The sequence below is a fragment of the Helobdella robusta genome, assembly GCF_000326865.2.
Source record: "Helobdella robusta unplaced genomic scaffold HELROscaffold_25, whole genome shotgun sequence".
In the NCBI taxonomy this organism is placed as follows: domain Eukaryota; kingdom Metazoa; phylum Annelida; class Clitellata; order Rhynchobdellida; family Glossiphoniidae; genus Helobdella; species Helobdella robusta.
This window is the reverse complement of record NW_008704310.1, coordinates 292674-311435: the sequence shown is the minus strand read 5'-3', so window position 1 is coordinate 311435 and position 18762 is coordinate 292674. Positions and strand designations below refer to the sequence as shown.

At 32.3% G+C, this 18762-nt stretch overlaps 4 protein-coding genes across 4 annotated transcripts; 1 reads left to right on the top strand and 3 right to left on the bottom strand.

Moving 5' to 3' along the window:
• Nucleotides 1-312: 312 nt before the first annotated feature.
• Nucleotides 313-843, top strand: HELRODRAFT_172891 (hypothetical protein; the record flags this gene model as incomplete). Its single annotated transcript, XM_009019555.1, has 1 exon — nucleotides 313-843. One exon carries the CDS (start codon nucleotides 313-315, stop codon nucleotides 841-843), a length of 531 nt encoding a protein of 176 aa, XP_009017803.1.
• Nucleotides 844-1978: 1135 nt separating this feature from the next.
• HELRODRAFT_191787 (hypothetical protein) lies at nucleotides 1979-10234 on the bottom strand (the record flags this gene model as incomplete). Its single annotated transcript, XM_009019554.1, has 21 exons — nucleotides 1979-2380; nucleotides 2403-2501; nucleotides 2839-2941; nucleotides 3112-3271; nucleotides 3393-3499; nucleotides 3601-3663; nucleotides 4011-4172; nucleotides 4483-4691; nucleotides 4925-5102; nucleotides 5262-5336; nucleotides 5764-5926; nucleotides 6176-6257; nucleotides 6433-6609; nucleotides 6853-6991; nucleotides 7754-7882; nucleotides 8015-8113; nucleotides 8336-8449; nucleotides 8848-8965; nucleotides 9386-9551; nucleotides 9929-10028; nucleotides 10133-10234. 20 exons carry the CDS (start codon nucleotides 10232-10234, stop codon nucleotides 2416-2418), a joined length of 2532 nt encoding a protein of 843 aa, XP_009017802.1. The 3' UTR covers nucleotides 1979-2380; nucleotides 2403-2415.
• Nucleotides 10235-10462: 228 nt separating this feature from the next.
• Nucleotides 10463-15197, bottom strand: HELRODRAFT_172889 (hypothetical protein; the record flags this gene model as incomplete). The annotated part of the gene is made up of 13 exons (XM_009019553.1): nucleotides 10463-10513; nucleotides 10613-10759; nucleotides 11235-11441; nucleotides 11623-11685; nucleotides 11761-11883; nucleotides 11949-12161; nucleotides 12375-12500; nucleotides 12847-12955; nucleotides 13064-13190; nucleotides 13402-13441; nucleotides 13513-13586; nucleotides 14048-14099; nucleotides 15183-15197. The coding sequence occupies 13 exons, from the start codon at nucleotides 15195-15197 to the stop codon at nucleotides 10463-10465; spliced, it is 1347 nt and encodes a 448-aa protein (XP_009017801.1).
• Nucleotides 15198-15894: 697 nt separating this feature from the next.
• HELRODRAFT_172888 (hypothetical protein) lies at nucleotides 15895-18264 on the bottom strand (the record flags this gene model as incomplete). The annotated part of the gene is made up of 5 exons (XM_009019552.1): nucleotides 15895-16003; nucleotides 17289-17362; nucleotides 17542-17567; nucleotides 17824-18011; nucleotides 18164-18264. 5 exons carry the CDS (start codon nucleotides 18262-18264, stop codon nucleotides 15895-15897), a joined length of 498 nt encoding a protein of 165 aa, XP_009017800.1.
• Nucleotides 18265-18762: the final 498 nt, after the last annotated feature.

Genomic DNA, 18762 nt, shown 5'->3' with positions numbered 1-18762 from the left:
ATCCCACACTCACCCTTTTACATTCAAAACCATTTCTTCAAACAAACCAACACCTTCGATCTACTACAGCACAACTCACACCATCCACCACACACCTTCAAATCAATCGTCACATTACAAATCAAACGCTACGCATCTATCTCATCACTGTTCATTGACTTCAAAGAGAGTAGCTTCAAACTTATCAACAGACTCAAGCAAAGAGGATATAACTACCAAAAACTCAAAAAACATTTCAAAGCCATCGCAGGGCAATACACAAAGATCTCACCAAAACCCAACAGCAACAACAACAACCCGAACAATGAAAACATGAACACCAACACAACTACTGACGACGACACCGACACACAAACTTCTAACATCACATGCGACAATGAAGAAGATGTAGAAGATAACGAACAAACCATCTACAACACCTTCATCAACGAAATTCTCACCAACTATAACGACCCAACCAATAGCAACACCTATAACTATAACGACACCGCAGAATCAGATAACCACAACAACAACAATAGCAACAATACCAACACTTACAATAACAATAGCACAACAGAATCTGATAACAACATTACAAATGAGATGACAAACAACCAAGACGCCAAGGAGAAGAACAACAACGACAACCAGAACAACAACGACGAAGACATTCGTCAAACCGGAAACAAAAACAACAACAACAAATTCATAATCGTTCGACCATACAACAGACAACTTAACTCATTCTACGAAGAAATCATCACCACTCTAATCCTACATGGATTTATCCAAAACCACAACGACATCCTACAAGCATACACAATCAACAAACCACTACACCGCATACTATTTAAACACTAAACACATAAACACACACCCATACTCACACATCCAACATCGTAATAATAACCATCGTTAACTAATAATAAACATAGGAACATAGAATGATAGAATCCAGTCATCTCGAGTCGTCGAACCAATACAGAACAACAACAACATGTCAACCACCAACCAACCAACTACGACAACCACCAACCATTCAGTACCAACTATCTCAACATCAACTCGAAAGCATGATGATGTACTCAATCGTATTAAGGCTGTACTATATATTTTTACTCGACCACACCATGACTTGGCCAAAATGGTTGGATCGACCGGCCTGTCCCGTTAACCAGCTTCATTATTTTAACGATAAAATGTGTTATGAAGATTTGTTTAAAAATGTTCATACTGTTTAAGAAATGTTTTACTAAATTAATTAATAATAATTTAATCAGTTTTTGACAAGCGGTGTACCATAAAATGCAATTCAACAGAACTTTTGCAACCACCACAATTTCGGCCCAATCAAGCAATTTTTTTTATTTTGGTCTGACCGAGCTCGTACCTATACTTAATTCCATTCCTAAAAACCGGTTTGTGGTGTATCCCATTTCTCATGTGTAATGTTTTGTTATCGTTAACAGTTTTATCACACGTATTCTTTACACTTGAAATTTATAATTTGAATTGTATATCTATTGTTTTCATATATTTTAATATATTATATCCCATTATGTTTATATATTATATTTTATTCCATTAAAAAGTTGATTTCTTAAAATCGCTTCGGTGAAATATTTTCAGACATCCATTTACTGAAATTTTGGCTTGCTTTTTTTATAATTTGTGATTAATTTTTATATTAATTTAATGTTTATTGTTTTAAATTACTTAAAATTCAATTTGAAAATATTTCTGGTGTATCTCATTTCTTATGTATGATGTTTTGTTATCGTTAACAGTTTTATCACGCGTTTTCTTTACTCTTGAAAATTTGAATTTCAAGTGTACACCCTTGCAGCTATATATTATGATTTATTGTATTCATAAATTATGATATTATATTCCATTATGTTTATATATTATATTTTATTCCAATAAAAATTGATTGCTTAAAATTGCTTCCGTGAAATATTTTCAGACATCCATTTATTAAATTTTGGCTTGCTTATTTTAAAATTTGTGATAAATTTATATATTAATTTAATGTTTATCGTTTTAAATTACTTAAAATTCAATTTGAAAATAATTTTTCGTGCACGTATTATGAATTGAACACAGAAACCGCTGGTATAAGATACACTACAGTAGCCAACAAAAGCCATGTTAATTTGAGGCTGATTATTCATTTCTAAAAGTTAAATCTTCAAAAAATTAAGGTGCCGAAAATTAGAGCGTTCAAAATCGAGAGTAAACGAATGAATTTGTGAACGATCCAAGCAATCGATTGTCAGACGGTTCATATTATTCTGAAATGAATGCGAAATGTTTAAAATATGGATATTAATTATTAATATTAAAAGATGTCGCTAAAAATTAAATGTATTAAAATTGACTAATCACGTAAAAAAATATTAAAAAATAATTTTTTTATTTAGCACTAAAAAGTTATTGAAACGTACCGCAGCACTGCGGACATGATGACACCCAACTTTTCTTCCCCTCAGGCGAATAAAATGCAGAAACTTTTTCATCTGTAAAATTAATTTTCTTATTTGGCAATGATGTTTTAAACTATTGATAGATCAATTTTCAACATAATGAATATATATGATACGAATCTTTTGCCATTTAAATAATCTTAGTGGAAGATTGCAATTTTGCTGTGCCACCTATTAAAAACAACGGAAAATCGTAACATTATCAATTTATACTTTACAGTAGCTTGTAATACACTGAAGAGAGTGGTGTTTATGAAGGAGGGAATGTCACCCTCGTTATGGGCAGTATTATTATTAAAACTCAGTTTTTGCACAGGAAAACACCGTTCTAAATGGACACTTGAGCGATTTATGAAATGAAAAACATTACTTGGCTGATAGTATCTGTACACTTGCACTAGGGCTGGTTTCACATCGTGGACCGCAAGTAATTGTTCGAGAGTCGTGTTGAATTCAGTGGCTGAGTGATTCAACTGAATGATGAATGATTAACTAGGCTTTATAGAGTGTGAATTTTGAAAAGTGCAAGCTATTGCTTTAATCTGGTTCGATACAAAATATATTTTTATAATGTTGGATAAAGTAAATGTTTCGTTTAATTTAGCTGGTACAATATATTGTTAACCCTAACCCTAACCCTTACCTCAGACAAGTAGATCACAATCTTCTGTGGAGTAATTTCAAGATTTCTGAAGTCTGTCAACTTCAGTTTTTGTTTGAACTCGTCCTGATCTTTCAATGCAAATCCAGTTGGTAAGTTGATCTCCAGGAGTACCATACCACTCTGCTCTTCTCCAATCCAGCTGTTTTATACATAATTTATACATTTGTTTGTGTGTTGTTTTGGCGAGGAAAGAACAGAAAACAAATAAAAATCTTAACAAATAAAAGGCTTCGAATGATATGAGCCGTGGGTGAACTTGCCTGGTAGATACAGTTAAATTGAGATAATGTTCATGTGTTTCGGCACTCACATCGAGACGTAAGAACTTGCTGTTGGTCAGATTCAGTCTGCTGTACCTGACCGAAGTCTACATTTTTTCAGAGAAAATACTTTAATAAATGTCTAAAAAAAAATTACATAAATAATTATTTACAGATTTTTACGTGTCACTTGAATTGCTGAACCAACCTGCAGCAGAGCAAATCCATCACCTTCAGCAAAAGCAAGTATTTTTCTCGTTTTGTCATTCAACTGTTAAGATTTGTTTTATTTATTTTTGAAATATAAAAAAATACGCAAATAAATAACTTTTTTAAACTTGGATAAAACTGATGCTACCGTTTTATAATGGGAGAACGTTCAAAATTTTGCAGAAATAGAAGTCATAGATATAGACCAAACTTTAACGTTACAAAATCATACCTAAGTATAATTTGTAGATTTATTATAAAAAAGATTTTATTAATGTGTATCATAACAAATTAAACAAAAGTATACCTAATTACCGAGTATATCTAATTTATATTAATGATCGTTCTATTTTATTAATCTGATATAAAAAAATGGTGAAACATGGTTGCCATATTCATTCAACGAACTTGAACAGTTTGCAGGACAAGTAGGTTGTCTTTGTTGATGGTGGCCAGTTTGTGCTTCTCACCATACTCTCCGAGAATTTTGATTTTTATACCTTCGCTGTCATCCTTGAATGCAACAAGAGGAGCGAACTTCGTCAGAGCTTCCAGAGCCAACACGGTGTCCTTAAGACGTGTGTGTGAAATATAAATTATGTTACTGGAAAGCATACATATTATTTTAACCGTTCAACATGAAACATGCAAGAAATTTAAAATCTAATTTATTTGTATGTTATTTTTAAATATACTGGACAAAAAAAATAAAAATCTTAAAGCTTATCATGAAAATTTGCCCAGAAAATTTGAATATCTTACTATGAAAGCACATTAAAAAATTGATGATAAGAAAAATTTCCATAATTCAGTGGTTAGTAAAACAAATTAAAAATATCAAAAAACAATACAATCAAAAATATAAAATTAAAATATTGACCTGTGTCGAGACAAATCCTCCAATGCCACTCATCTGTCCGATGAGCCACCTGGCAATGGGCAGGGAGAGGTTCAAATTTTTCTGACTGGCCCGCAAGAGGAGCACGTAGGAGGTCAACTCGATGTCGTAGGGGCTTGCAAACTCCTTCAACAACCAGGCATCTTCCTCCTGATCGTGCGGCATCGGCTGCTTCCAGTGGGTTTTTTCATCTGTAAAATTTTTACAGTCCATGTTCTAAAATTCAATTTAAAAAAAAATGTAACCATTATTTAAAAAAATAATTTAGGTGCTTTTCAGGTTAATTTAATCCGATTTTAAGTTGTTTTCAATTTGCGAATTCATTAATTAAATGCCAAAAATTAATAATTTGTTTTTGACTGATGAGTTGTAATAATCAATCGCAAGTTAATTCATTGAAACTTTTCAAAAGAGTTTAAATAACCTTCAGTTATGGCAAAGCTGTAGAGTTTGTTGAGGACTCGCTCCATCTTGCTACTTCCAACGCAGTAGAATGCATAAGCCACGATCCCAAGAACGTATGGATCATCGTTGTAATGCACAAACTCCCTCTCTAAATACTGTGTAGCCTTCCTAATGCTACTTCTGACATTAACTTTACTCTGAGTTTTTGGAATTAGTTTAAAAATGTAAAAACATAATATATTATTATTATTAGGTAGATTTATATAGCGCCCTTTCTTCAAATCTCAAAGGCGCTGAAACAAATCACAAGGAAACAACAACCACCATGTATCATGCCACCAAGATAAATGACTCACCGCATGCAGGGCTTTGTTTTCGTGCAGAGCAATCAAAGTGTAAGCGGTTACGCTTATTCGTGAATTAGCTCCTCCCTGCAAATTTCAAATAAAAATTTTCAGACTTTTTGTCGTTAGCTACTTTGAAGTTATATACAAAAAGAATTCAATTATATATAGAAATGTGTTGCGAGATGGTCTTGCAACTAGAAGCGCTGAGTCGCACAGTCCTGTGTTACAGCGATTGAATTCGGTTTAGAAAACTCCGTGAATTTGAATTGTACAGTTTACATACAACAGAGATGCATGATTCATATAATTCTAATTATTGTCATACGATGTGTGCGTGTTGCCTCAATTAAAACTTTTTGTTGGGGCGATAGAAGTTGTTGTTGCTTATTTCATAATATAATGTAATTCAATATGAAGAAATGCATTGCGTCCTACTTATGAGCATTGTAGTATAAAATATTTAATATCAATAAAAATAATTAATAAACCAAATGGATGCAAAACGGCCAACCTGCATCTTGGAGTGAATGATTCTGGAGAGTGGAGGATCAAGGAAGTATCCATCTACATGTTGGTGCTTCAGGAGCCACTTGACAGTTGCAACCAAACTTTCGTTCGTCACTGGAATGTACGCCTGGGCTTGGCGGAAGGATTTCAACACAAACGCGCTCAACCTTTTTGTAAATTTGCAATTTTATTTGAAATAATCATTTCAGCATTTGCAAAGTTCAACAAATTGAATAAAAAGGTTTGGTGTTAGGCTTTCACACTTATAAAATGTTCAACTTCCAAACTGCTGTTTAAAATTATACAAATGTTCCAATATTGGCTTTTGAATTAATACCCAATCCTAAGCAGACGTAACGTTAATTAAAATAAAATATAATTATTAATTACTTTTGAAAAGAAGCCAGAAGACTTACCACACACTTCCAGCGGCGTCATCGTTTCCAAAGGCGCTGTACGATCCATCGTTTCGTTTGTACGTCAACTGCCTTTGATACCCTTCAATCAATTTGAAACATTTTCAATGAGATAATTTTGCAATTTCAAGTTTTTTTTTATTTCATTATTTTATTGTCATTGCTGTTATTGTAGTTTATAACATTTGATAGGAAACAAAAAATGAGGATGCGTTATGCAATCCTCATCTACGCGTATTTAAAATTGAAAAACTCACCAGATTGAAGACCATTCAAAATTTCCTTCTCTTTCAATTCATCTAACTGATCAACTGCCTTCATGTATTTTAAAATGTGCACATTTGGAGCAAAGTTCACCATGTTCTGCTCGCCACAACCGCTCGGAAACCTCACCAAGTTTCCAAGGTTTCTGAGAGTCGGAGCCAAGATATCACCTGGTTATTTGATCAAATTTATTGTTTATAAATGTTCTGCAGATATTTGGCAAAAATTTTTTTTCTCATGTGAATTATGAAAAATTTTCAGAACATACTTTGTTGACTTTTTGTAACAAAAAACTATGAACGACTGAAGACAAAATGTAATTACAATTAGAAAATAATAATGGAAATTAACTTTTCAACGATAAACATAGCAATTACTAAGCAATGTGATATTTGGATATGTCGATCACTAACCTATAGCGGAGACCTCGACGACGGCAGAACCTTCCACGTAGTCATCTGGCACACTGATGTTTGTGGTGAATTGTTGAGGTTCGGTGAAGGAGGTTTTGAAAAATGAAGTCGTCTCATAATTTTTCTCTACACCTTCGGGCTAGTAAGGGGTATGTTTACATTTACCTAATTTATAATTTTTTATTGATATTCAGATGACATGACATGACTCGATATGACATGACATGAATTGACATAACATACTGGCCTCAAACTCAAAAGTAAATATGCCGATATCCAAAAATTATAAAATATCTTATGTTACATAAACAATGAATTAAATTGGAAGCTTTTCGACACATAAACAAAAAAATTAAATTATCAATTAGTTATACAACAAAATGATTAGAAGGTTACAAAACAGCAACAAGCTTCTCATCATGCAGTTTGAAGCACATCATTCGACAGCTTGTTTTAGGTCATTACAATTTTTTTTAGTTCTGCAGCTTTCATTCTATAGCTTGTTTTATGTCATCATAAATTTTTATAGTTATGAAGCTTAGTCACCATACTAATTAATTATTATTATTACGTTAAACAAAGGCGAAGACGAAACGTCCCTGTGCCTTCTCAAAACTAAGACAATTTTAAAACAATAAATTAAATAAAAAAACAAATAAATTAATGTTAACGTAATAAAACTTTTATCTTTTTTAATAATCAATTTTATAAAACTAAACAATCGGTTTGCTAAAAAAGCAAAAGGTTAGGTATAAAATGTTGAATTGTGAAAACAAAAAACATAAAAAAGAAAGTTAGACAAACATATTATTGAACAATTATTAATATTAAAAAGACAAATTTTGACAGGAATAAGTTTTTTGACAAAGAAACATATTATTAAAAGAATAAAAAGACAAACTTTGACAAGAATGAGTTCTTTGACAGCGTCGGCAGCGAAACCAGCATGAGCACTGACGAACAGAGGAATCTGTCCAAGTTTGGTGGGCACGATCCAGAAGTAGACACTGCCTGCGCTGTTCCGTGATATCTGTCACGATCATCAACAACGTACGTTCGTCACTGCCCCATGCATTGACTGTTCAAGCTTATTCGTTGAACCGTACATTTTCGTCATGTTCGTTTATGTTAACGTTGTTTTTTGTTATAGTGAAATACGAACTTTGACTGTTTTTGAAAGATTAACAGACTGTAGTTGCTTCAGATCAATGTCACAACTTCGAGTTTTGAAATAGTCAGATTGTGGCAATTTAACAACGACCTAAATGTTATCAAATTAAAATAATTTGCTCTCGGTTTTAAGAACGATATTTCAAAACATATAAAAGAAAATAAAAAATTAAAAAAGAAAAAAATTTAAATTTAAAATCACTTGAAAAAACTCCATCTAAGTTTTTTGATGATGTCGAACAATTTTTTGACAAACCAAAATGCCACACAAACAGACGTAAGTTGATAAACAATGAGATCACGCTCCTCTCACCTCAACATCCTGGTCAAAATAGTTGAAGACATTTGCCTGCAGAGGAAACTCTTCTCCTCTTGTGATGGAGTAAGGCAAGTTTAAGGAAACGAACAGTGGCTTTGCGACTTTAACCTGAATTTGTATCAGACATTCATTTTTTGGATAAAAATTATTTCATTCACATATTTTATATATCAATTTAAAGAAAATTTGTAAATAAAAAAATTCAACGAATCATTTTTAAAAAGACTTGATTAACCATCATAAAAAAAGTGGCAACTAATTATTTTATTTAACTACATTTCTCTGAATTAAATCTGCTGACCATTTATTATGCCTCTAAAAAATTAACTGTTTATTTATGGTAATATTTAAAATATCAATTTAGATTATTATAAATGTGGGTAACATTTCCTTCAAACAACGATAGACCAAGTTAAAAGTTAAATTTCTAAACTTACAGAAAAAGATTTATCAATATCACTTGAAAAACATTTCAAACTCAAAAACTTCAGATGCCCAGAACCAACCTCAACAGGACCATCGACCACACCAAGACCCATCTGGCTGTGAGTGGCGAACGCAGAGGCTGACCAGGAGGTGATCGTATCTGGCACCTTCAGTTCCAACTTCTGTCGACCGTTTTCGCTGAGAAAGAATCAAATCTTTCTAATTTAGGTGATCAACAAAATTTGAAGTTTCCTAGATGTCACAACAAAATAATCTGTTTCTAATGATCCAAGGGCGTTAAAATAGCCGCATCGTGCTGAAATGCCGTTAAGCCGCAGAAAAAATAATTAAGGTGAACAATTCAACCGCTATTAAATTTTTTTAAGTATCATTTATTTAAGCTTCAACCACTATCGAATTATGGTTTACTTAACTCACAGATGTGTACGTTACAGGTACACAGTTTCATTGCAAAATATTTAAATTTTTGACATGAAAAAATATTCTTGTAAAATTATTAAATGAATAAATTAAAAGACAAAATGTCAAGGCGAAATTGAAAATGAAATATTCTTGAATTAAAAAATATTTCTAATATGAGATAAAAAAAAAGATCACTCGACGGTGAGATCACTCCAGATCCATGTTTCTGGAAAGTCTTCCCTTGGTGTTGGGCTGTCCATGTTGTTGTTGTTGCTGTTGAGATTGTAGTGGCTGGCATGTGTCGTCGTACTAGACAAGGACTTTTTACCGGCGAAGCTTTCACGAACTGCCATGGGTGCTGCTGTGTGTGAATGTTTGTTCGACCATGAATGGAAATCGACTTTAAAATTGAAGTGCTATTGCATTATTTATTTTATTAACAACAGAAATATATAAAACAATATTACTAATGAAATATCTATAATTACCTTTAATTAAATAGTATTTTTAAATACATTGAGGCTATAAACAAATTAATTTTGTCGTTAGTGTTATTCATTTCATACCAAACAATAAAAAAAAATTTAAGGTTGAAAAGCATTTAACGTTTTTAAATTCATCAAACGAAAATAACAACTAATTAATTGCATGAAAACGCTTTACAAGTGTTTTTGTCGTTCTTGTTTAAATAATTATTGAAAGACAAATCTTCCATCAAACAATTGAAAGAATATTTACGCGCTTCTTCAGCATAATCAGATGCAGAATCGAAGACTTCTTCGTGCACATACCTGTATTTGTAGATCAAACTGCTCGTGAACGTCACTAAGTTGAGGCTCTGCAAAGGTGTTTTTCCAGAGAAATATTTATTATGATACCATTTGAAAAAAATATTTTACAATAAACTCCAGAAAACTACAAAAATCTGTCGACAAAACGAACATTGAATAACTCATCGGTGTCAGTGAAGTGTGCGGGTGGGATGTAGATGCCGTCGTCACGATAGTCGTACCAGTAGGAACTTGAAGAGCCGAACTTGCTCATTTCTGTTGACACCTTTAGAAATCAATGCGTCAATGATTGTACATGTACAATACAACAATGTCCTTGGTGACTTGTTTAACGTCATTAAAGGAATAAAGTCAGGTTAAACATTTAGGTAGCTAATAATGTTCACCAATCTTACCATAATGCCCTTCATTTATGTCATCCTAATCAAAATTGATGTTGATGTTGTAGTTATATTTATCAAAAAAAATATATTTATTACATTTATCTAATAATAGTCCTGCACGGATTTAAGGTGTAGTCCAACATATATTTCTGAATTATTTTAAAAATCCTAAATTTTAAAAACTAACCAAACAGTTGTTTGGTGAACATTTTAAGTGAGCATTTTAACATTAAGTTTAGCTGACAAACCAGTTTGGATAATTGTGTAGGCGCATGTAGCAACAAGACACTTTTGTCGACGGCTGCGATGCCAACGAACGAATCTTTCTCAGCTTCCACATTCAAAACGATTGGCTTGGAGGGACTCGTGGAATTTTTATCAAATGCTATGCTGAGCTGAACGTTAACATTTATATCAATGGCTTAATTTGAAAATTTTTTGTTTTTCAGAAAATATTTAATTCGAAATTAAATAAATGATAAGGGAATAATATGCATTCTAAAAATTATAATCAATTTTGTGTGAGGCTTTTTGAAAAGTTTTAAACATTTCATATTTGAAACTTGTTGCATGGTTAATGGTTATTGCAAGCTTATTTAGTTGATGCTCAACAACCCAATGTGTTCATCAAACTTTGTAAAAAAAAAGCAGGTCAGCATGGTCTGTAATATAACAGCAAACCGCAAACTTTGCACTGCACGATGACTTGAACACTGCCAAGGAGGCATTGCAGTTCCACATTTCAACATTTTGTTAGAATTCACTAAAAGACTTGTTGAAATAAATCATTTAAATGTTAGCTGATCAAGTTTTAAAGTTTCCAACGTCTTAATGATAAAGTTCAAATGAATTATCGACAGCACCCACAACCTTGTTAACGAGGTAATCTTCGACGTTAACAGTCATTGCATCTGCCACCACTTCATCCTTGGTGTTAACGTAGTAGGCAAGAATCTTGACGCGAGGAGCCAGTTCCAATGCAAGTTGTTTGGAGGGAACTATCGTAAACTCGTGCAGAGATGAAGCTTTGTCACTTTTCACAACTTTTGCTTGGCTTATAAAACCTTTTGACAGAATCTGAGTGTTCAAAAAACTGATATTAAAATTGAAGTCTGATGAACGATTCACTTAAAGTTGATATAGTTTAAAAATTCAACAAGTAAAATAATTTTGAAACAAAAATAACATAATTTGTTAACATTTTTAATAAATAGATAACAAATGAAAGCAACGTTCGCAATAACTGTTAGCTGTTTACTTGATAGAAAAAGTATTTTATTGGCTCAGTGGTTCGCACGATGAATGTTGTGTTTTTGTCAGGCTGCAAATTTTTTAAATATATTTTTATATAAAAAATTAATTATCAAAACTTGGTTTTTAATAATTAACAACAAACTTTTAAAACATCGTCAAGAACTTTAGCGGAGAGTTGTAAGAACTTTCTATCTCTGTTTGCAAACTCAGAAGCATAATGAGAAGCGTACAAAAACGTGTCCAGAACATCATCTTTATATTTGGCCTTCAATTCGTTTAATAGTTGGTTGGATGTTAACTCAAACAAACTATTAACAAAACAGAACATACATTGAGGGATAGGCTTTTGATGTTTTTGTCGATATCAAGCGAAATGACGGCCTCACCAAGTTCGTTGAATTCGGTCATGTAGCTCTTCTCCAACGATGATGAATAGTTTCTAACATGGAAGGTAACGCTAACAGGAATTTTTTTGAAAGTTCCGTTGAAATATTTGAGGTCTTTAAGCATGGGGTTGGGTAACTCGTTGTGAGATAACTTGAGCTGGTGTTGAAGTGTACAAATGATCTATTTAAATTTACTATTCATGAATTTGCTATTCAGTGCTGAAGTTTTTCAATCAATTCTAAAATTACATACGTATGCAACAAAGGGAAATCCAGGTTTATAAGCGGTGGAGGTTCTGAAAAACTGAAAGTTGTATCGCTGGGAGGTGCATGCGACCGAGCTGCTTGCTTGCAAAACTTTGCCTGAAACCTGCTCAGTTATGAAAGCTTCTACTTCTATGGTCTGGTACAAGAGACGGTTAAACGAATCAGAGCATGGGAAGAGGTTCAACAGATCCTTGTACGAAACCGACACATCAGCTTTGCCGTCAGTTAACTAAAAATAAATCCATTAAAATAAAATCATTCAAAGGAAAATGTGTTTAACAATAGTTAAAATGTGTTTAATAATAGTGTAAGAGATTGTTATTGAAACACGCAACAATTTTTTGAAAATAATAAATAATTGGTATTTTATTTTTATGACCAAACTTGTGTAATGGTTCACAAAAAACTATTATTAAAACTATGACTATGGACACTCCTATTACATTCGAACCAAATGAGATAAAAATTCTATAAACCAGTTCAAATTTTGCCATTGCTTAACAAATTTGGTCTACGTTTTATTATCAGTTGGTTTGAGATGAAACATCTTAAATGAAAGAAACATTCCTTGATACCTGAATCATCTTGTTGATGGATGGGATATGATCGGACTTCTTGTACCTCACTGCCCTCAGTTTGAACGAAATTAATGCAACACCTTTCACTGGCTCACCGTAAGTGTATCTGAATTAAGTTGGAATATTTTTGTATGTTTTCCATTTGCTGTTTGTCGTTTTAAAAATCAACCTGCTATCTAGAATGTTGTTATTTACGAGTAAATTTTTAACAAACTTTGCAGTAACTGTTGCTCTCAAGTCCTCCTGTTTTGATGAAATATTCTGAACGTCATCGTTATAGCCACTCTCGTACACCAAATAACTTTTCGGCAGTTCAACTTTCACTTCGTATTTTGGCAGCACTGAAAATTTAGTTGCACGTTTAATGAGGTAGAAATCAGCAGAATTTGATAAATATCTCGGTTATACATTGAAAACAACTATATTCTTGACCGAAACCAATAATATGAAGTATTATACCCCTTAACTTATTATGTAATTTTTTTTATTTAATTTGATTCTACGTAAATGTAAGGTCCTTGTTTGATTCTATATTAATTTGTGTCCTCTCACCATATTCAGCCACTTCAATGGTTTCAGAGTGTGCTTCTTCCTGTTAAAAAATGTTCGTTTGTTTGAAAAAGATTAATGCAATCAAATTTTACACAATTAATTTTAGATCACCTTAGTTTCGACGTTAATTTTCCAGAAGCCAAGTGGAGTAACTTTGGAAAGTTGAAGTTCTCCGCTGTAAACGCCTGCATTTTTTTATCCAACATTTTTCATAGCAGTTTAAACTAGTCAGAATTATTGTATTTCACTTTTACTCTGTTAAATTATTCGAAAATAATCGAACAAATCTTATTTTATTGTTATCAATCAGCATTAAATTTTCAAGTTTTTAATCCAAACACTTGAAAAAATAAATTTCTGAAGTCAAATTTGAAGCTTGTAATAAAATCGTTGATTCAATAAAATTTCTCCAACGTTTTCTTGTTTAAAACATGAGATGCATACATTTTGCAGTCTAGTTTGTTAAAACGGTAGAATTTGTTATGTGCTTAAGTTATGTTTCATCATAGTGAATTATCAACATATTAAATTGTTTTAAAATGTTAACAACAGTTTGAAAGTGTCTTAGTTATGGTGATTGAAAAATGTCCAAAAAAATCAAAATGAAAAATAACAGGTGGCATTCCATAAAGATGCAGGTACCTACCTTTATGAAGACCTGGATTAATCTTCTGGACGATCAAGTTGTCATTCTTATCCTGTAAAATTGATTGGTCTATATTTTAATAATTATGGTTTTAACCATCAATAATACGTGCATATGTTATCTATTATTTCTTAGTGCTAATAATGCATTAATTCAGAATTCACATTGGCGCACATTACTCATTATCATAAGGTTACTTTGCAAAAAGTTCTGGAACATATAAGTTTTCAACTTCTTCTTAAATTCTGCAAGTGTCAAATCAGGTTGTTTAAGATCATACGGCAAACTGTTCCAAAATGTCGATCCAGCAACTTCAATTTCTCTTCCAGCTGTTTTTAAATTAATCTTCTTAACATGTGGAATGTTTATGCTTGATGGCCACAAACTGTGAGGAGGACGAATCATTGGAGCTCCGTTTCATTTATTAGCTAAGTATTCAGTTGCGAGATTGTTCATACATTTGAAAACTAAATCTCCAAGTTTTAATAAAATTTTTTCTTTGACAGGAAACCAGTGTAGAGACTTCAAAATCGGAGAAGCGTGATAAAATTTCATTCCATCCATGATTAATTTTGCCGCCTGGTCTAATTTATTACGCCAATTACCTGAAACTCCATACAAGAGACTATTATCGCATTCCAGTCTGGATGTAGTCAGTGTTGCACCAACGAACGTAGACCATTTTTGGTAAGGCTTTCTTTAATTTGACATTACAGACGTAGTTGATACGAGCATTTTTTGACTAAATACTTAAATAGTTTTATATAATTTGCGAGTGAAAAATTGGTCGTGTTATAAATTTTGTGTTCGGGTTTTTAATTAATTTCTTGATAATAAGAATGATGTAGAAATATTCCATTTTTTAGATGTAGTCACTCATCAAAAGCTTAACTATGAGTAAAAGTAAAAGCTTAAACAATAGGAGTAACAATGGCTTGCTTGCAGATTTTAGGCATTTCTCCTCTAGCCAAACAGAGGTTTATCAAACCCGTCAAATGACAAATATAGTGATCAAGATATTTTTTGAAGACCCTGGTTGGTATAGAATCAAGAGATCATGATTTAGTGGGTGATGACATAACAATCTTCAGGCAATTTCGGAATAAAAAACAACCGTAAAAAACAACACATTCACCGTGATGTGGGTCATTCTGTCTAATCAGGTCAATGCAACTATTATTTATTATTAAACAATAGGAGTAACAATAGCATGCTTGCAGATTTTAGGCATTTCTCCTCTAGCCTAAAGGCTTTGCAAGCTTAAATCAGATATCATCTTATGATCCATGCCAAGTTTCGGTAAGCCTCAGGATATCAACATTATCATCACGCAACAAACTATGGACTCTATGGACAGCATCAACCTTTGGCTTATGAGACCGGGCATTTAACAGACTGATTTTTATATTGTTATGACCACCATCATTATCTACATATTATTTAGATACTGATCATATGATTCAGTCATATGTACCATCATTATCTTGTATCTTTTTTGTTAAATTTTTTTTCACTAACATCATCCATCTTAAGTTTGTGTGCAGCATGACTATCATTATTAGTACAACCAAAAATATCGCCATAATAACTGTTGTAACCAAAAATATCGCCATAACCACCAAGATCATCTTCAACGGCCACATTATCACCAGCCGCATAACTACCAAAACCAACATCATGACCACAACCACTGACCAAGCCTCGACCTCAAACACCACCTGCAATATCATCACCGAAAATTATGTGTCACCGGAAGTCTCTTGAAATTGACAATCCGCCATCTTCCCATTCTTCTCCTGACTTTCTTCATCATTAGATGTTTTTAATATCGCTTTATCTTTATGAATTTAAGTTTGATGAATCTTCTCGTACCCAGTATACGAATTCCCCTGAGTCATTGCTCTGTTTCGCTTTGGCAATTTTTTACATTTTCTCTGCTCATTGGTCAGATAAAGACTTTTTTAAAATATTTTTTCAGTTTTGCCATTTTTAAAACATTCTCCATTACTAAACATTATTGGTTTGAGATTTATTTGTTTTTATTAATGCGGTAGAACTTTTTACATAACTTTCATTAATTTCATTGTTGGTAATAGTCGTTAAGATATTCATTATATAAACTTATATAGCAATACTACATAATTAAACCAAACTTCAACAAAAGTAGAACAAGCATTTGCATGCAATCATGTGAGCATCTGTATTTATCAAAACTGTTTTTTACAGCAAATAATTACAGTATAACAATAATAACAACCATAACAGTAATAACAATAATAACAGCAACAGTAGACATTAAATCGTAATTACTTCAATAGTGAGATTAAATGGCTTCTGATAGGGTTTCAATTTGTTGTCCAAGATAATTACTCTGTAGCGAACTGGTAGAAACAGTCATAAAAAATGATTATTTTCGAAAAAATGTTTTTAATTTTATTTTCAACGGAATAAATGCAAAGTAAAAATACATGGTGATTTCAATTTACTTTCATGACATTTGATAAATAAATAACTCTATTTGAACCTTCATATTAATTTGCTTGTACGTTCATCTAATTTTAAAGAAACTTTTACTGAATTATTCAGGATAGGCAAGTTCATCCATTCATTCGTGCAAGTGCATCTTTGAGTTGAATGTACAAAGTCCTAATATCTACATTCATCAACTCCTTCAGCAAAACACTTCATACGCGCATCTCGAGTTTTTGTGTCGTTAAATAATTGCGTGTGTGAGTAACTGCTAGTGTGCGTTAGCATACTTAAACTCACCTAATTAAACTTAGAACTTTGCACATGTGACATTAGCCTGATTATTCAATCGCATTGTAGCTACAGCATCTCTCGCCAGTAAAAAAAAAATGATAATAACACTACTAACACTAAACACGTGAATAAATAATGAATAGGACATTTTGGAAGAAAACAGTAAAGTAACATTTATTATCTTTTGGAATACAAAAATTTCCGCTTTTCCTTGAAAAGTTTCGTTGATTTAAATTTTGCTAATAAATTAATACATCGGTCCATTTTTGTTCAGACATAAATCATTCAAAAATTCGGATCAAAATAATAAAGTTCAGCTTAATTGATCCATTAATTCGTTTCAATTTATGAAATTGGGTAAAAAGATGGGTTAAAAGGTTTACTTAGTTGCCCTGGCTTGTAGAGTTTCTTGTCAGTCAGAATGAAGATGGAGATAATTTTCCTGTTTGAAGTTATATGGCTGGAGTGGTTGAACGACCTGCCGTTGAACTGCACCTCGGCCGAGAAGTTGAAGCTGTACTTGTAGTTGCGCAGGGCATTCGAGTTGGGAATCTGAAGTGTTCACTTGTTGAAATTAACTTTCTTTTATAATTAATTTAAGTTTATTTTTATTCAATTCACTCGCAGTAGCTATTTAAATATTTCCGACAATTTATGGATTATAAATTTTAATTGCCATAAAGGCTCAATGCCAAAAATTAATAAATTATAAGAATGATGTGGCAAACAACCTGCATGTAGAACAACTTCTGGTCGCCTGTTTAGTTGATGTTTTACAAGATGTTCATGATTAATTTGTATTTATAATTATCTTTTGACAGTTTATTAGTTTTTAAAGAATATTTGAGAGCAGCTGACGACTGCTCATCAATGATTTATTTTTTAAATGACAAACTTGAAAAAAAAATCAAAACATATTTTAGAAGTCTTAAACTTTAATTACACGACTAATAAATTGAAAGCAAAACAGTACCACACAAAATCACAAAAAACGAACTAAAGAACTAAATAACCTGATTTGACGGAAACATTTCTGCTGACCATAACCTTGGTTTCATTGACCTTGTTGGAGTACCAGTAGACGATGGAGGCCCTCACTTTGGCCTCTCTGGAGCTGGAGTTCTGTGGAGCTTTGAAGTTGACGGTGAATGTGTAGGAGGATGATGGTCGGATGGTTCGAGGGGACAGAATGGTGTAGTGCCTGTTCAGTTCGTATTTCAATGGATTTGTGTTTTCTACGTCGAAATAAACAATTTCTCGAAATAGATATTTTATGTTTTGAAAAAATATAAAAAATATTATAAAAATAAAGGTTTATTTTGAGGGTTTAACCCAGTAAATCCCGATACGTACCAGTCATTTGGAGGAGCAGCCGGAGCAGTTGTGTCGCTTGCAGCGAACGTGCCACTCACAACCATCAACAGCAGCAACGCCGCCGAAATCAGGTTTCTCATCTTGGAAACCGAAAATAAATTATGTTGATTTAAAAAAATTTAAATTCAATCCATCCACGAACTATTTACCATCATTTCGCAATTGATTTGTATTTAACATTGAAAAATTAATCGGCACCTGCTGTAGAATATTTTAACAAACTTAACAAATTATTCATACAAAAAAATTATTAAACACAAATCGAAAGAATTTAACAAAAAAATTCACTGTTGGTATCTACTACGAATGTTATCTAAAGACAAATAAAAAACAAGGGAAACTAACATTTGAAGACTATTCAGTAGCAACTCATTAAGCAGATGTTAACGATGAAGTTCTCTTCTTACGACTCCCAAACGAAGTGCGTTTTAATTTTTTTTCACTCTCCGACACACCATTTATCTATCAGTTGAGTAATTATGTACTGTATCACACACAGAGACAATTATATACATATATATATATATATATATATATATATATATATATATATATATATATATATATATATATATATA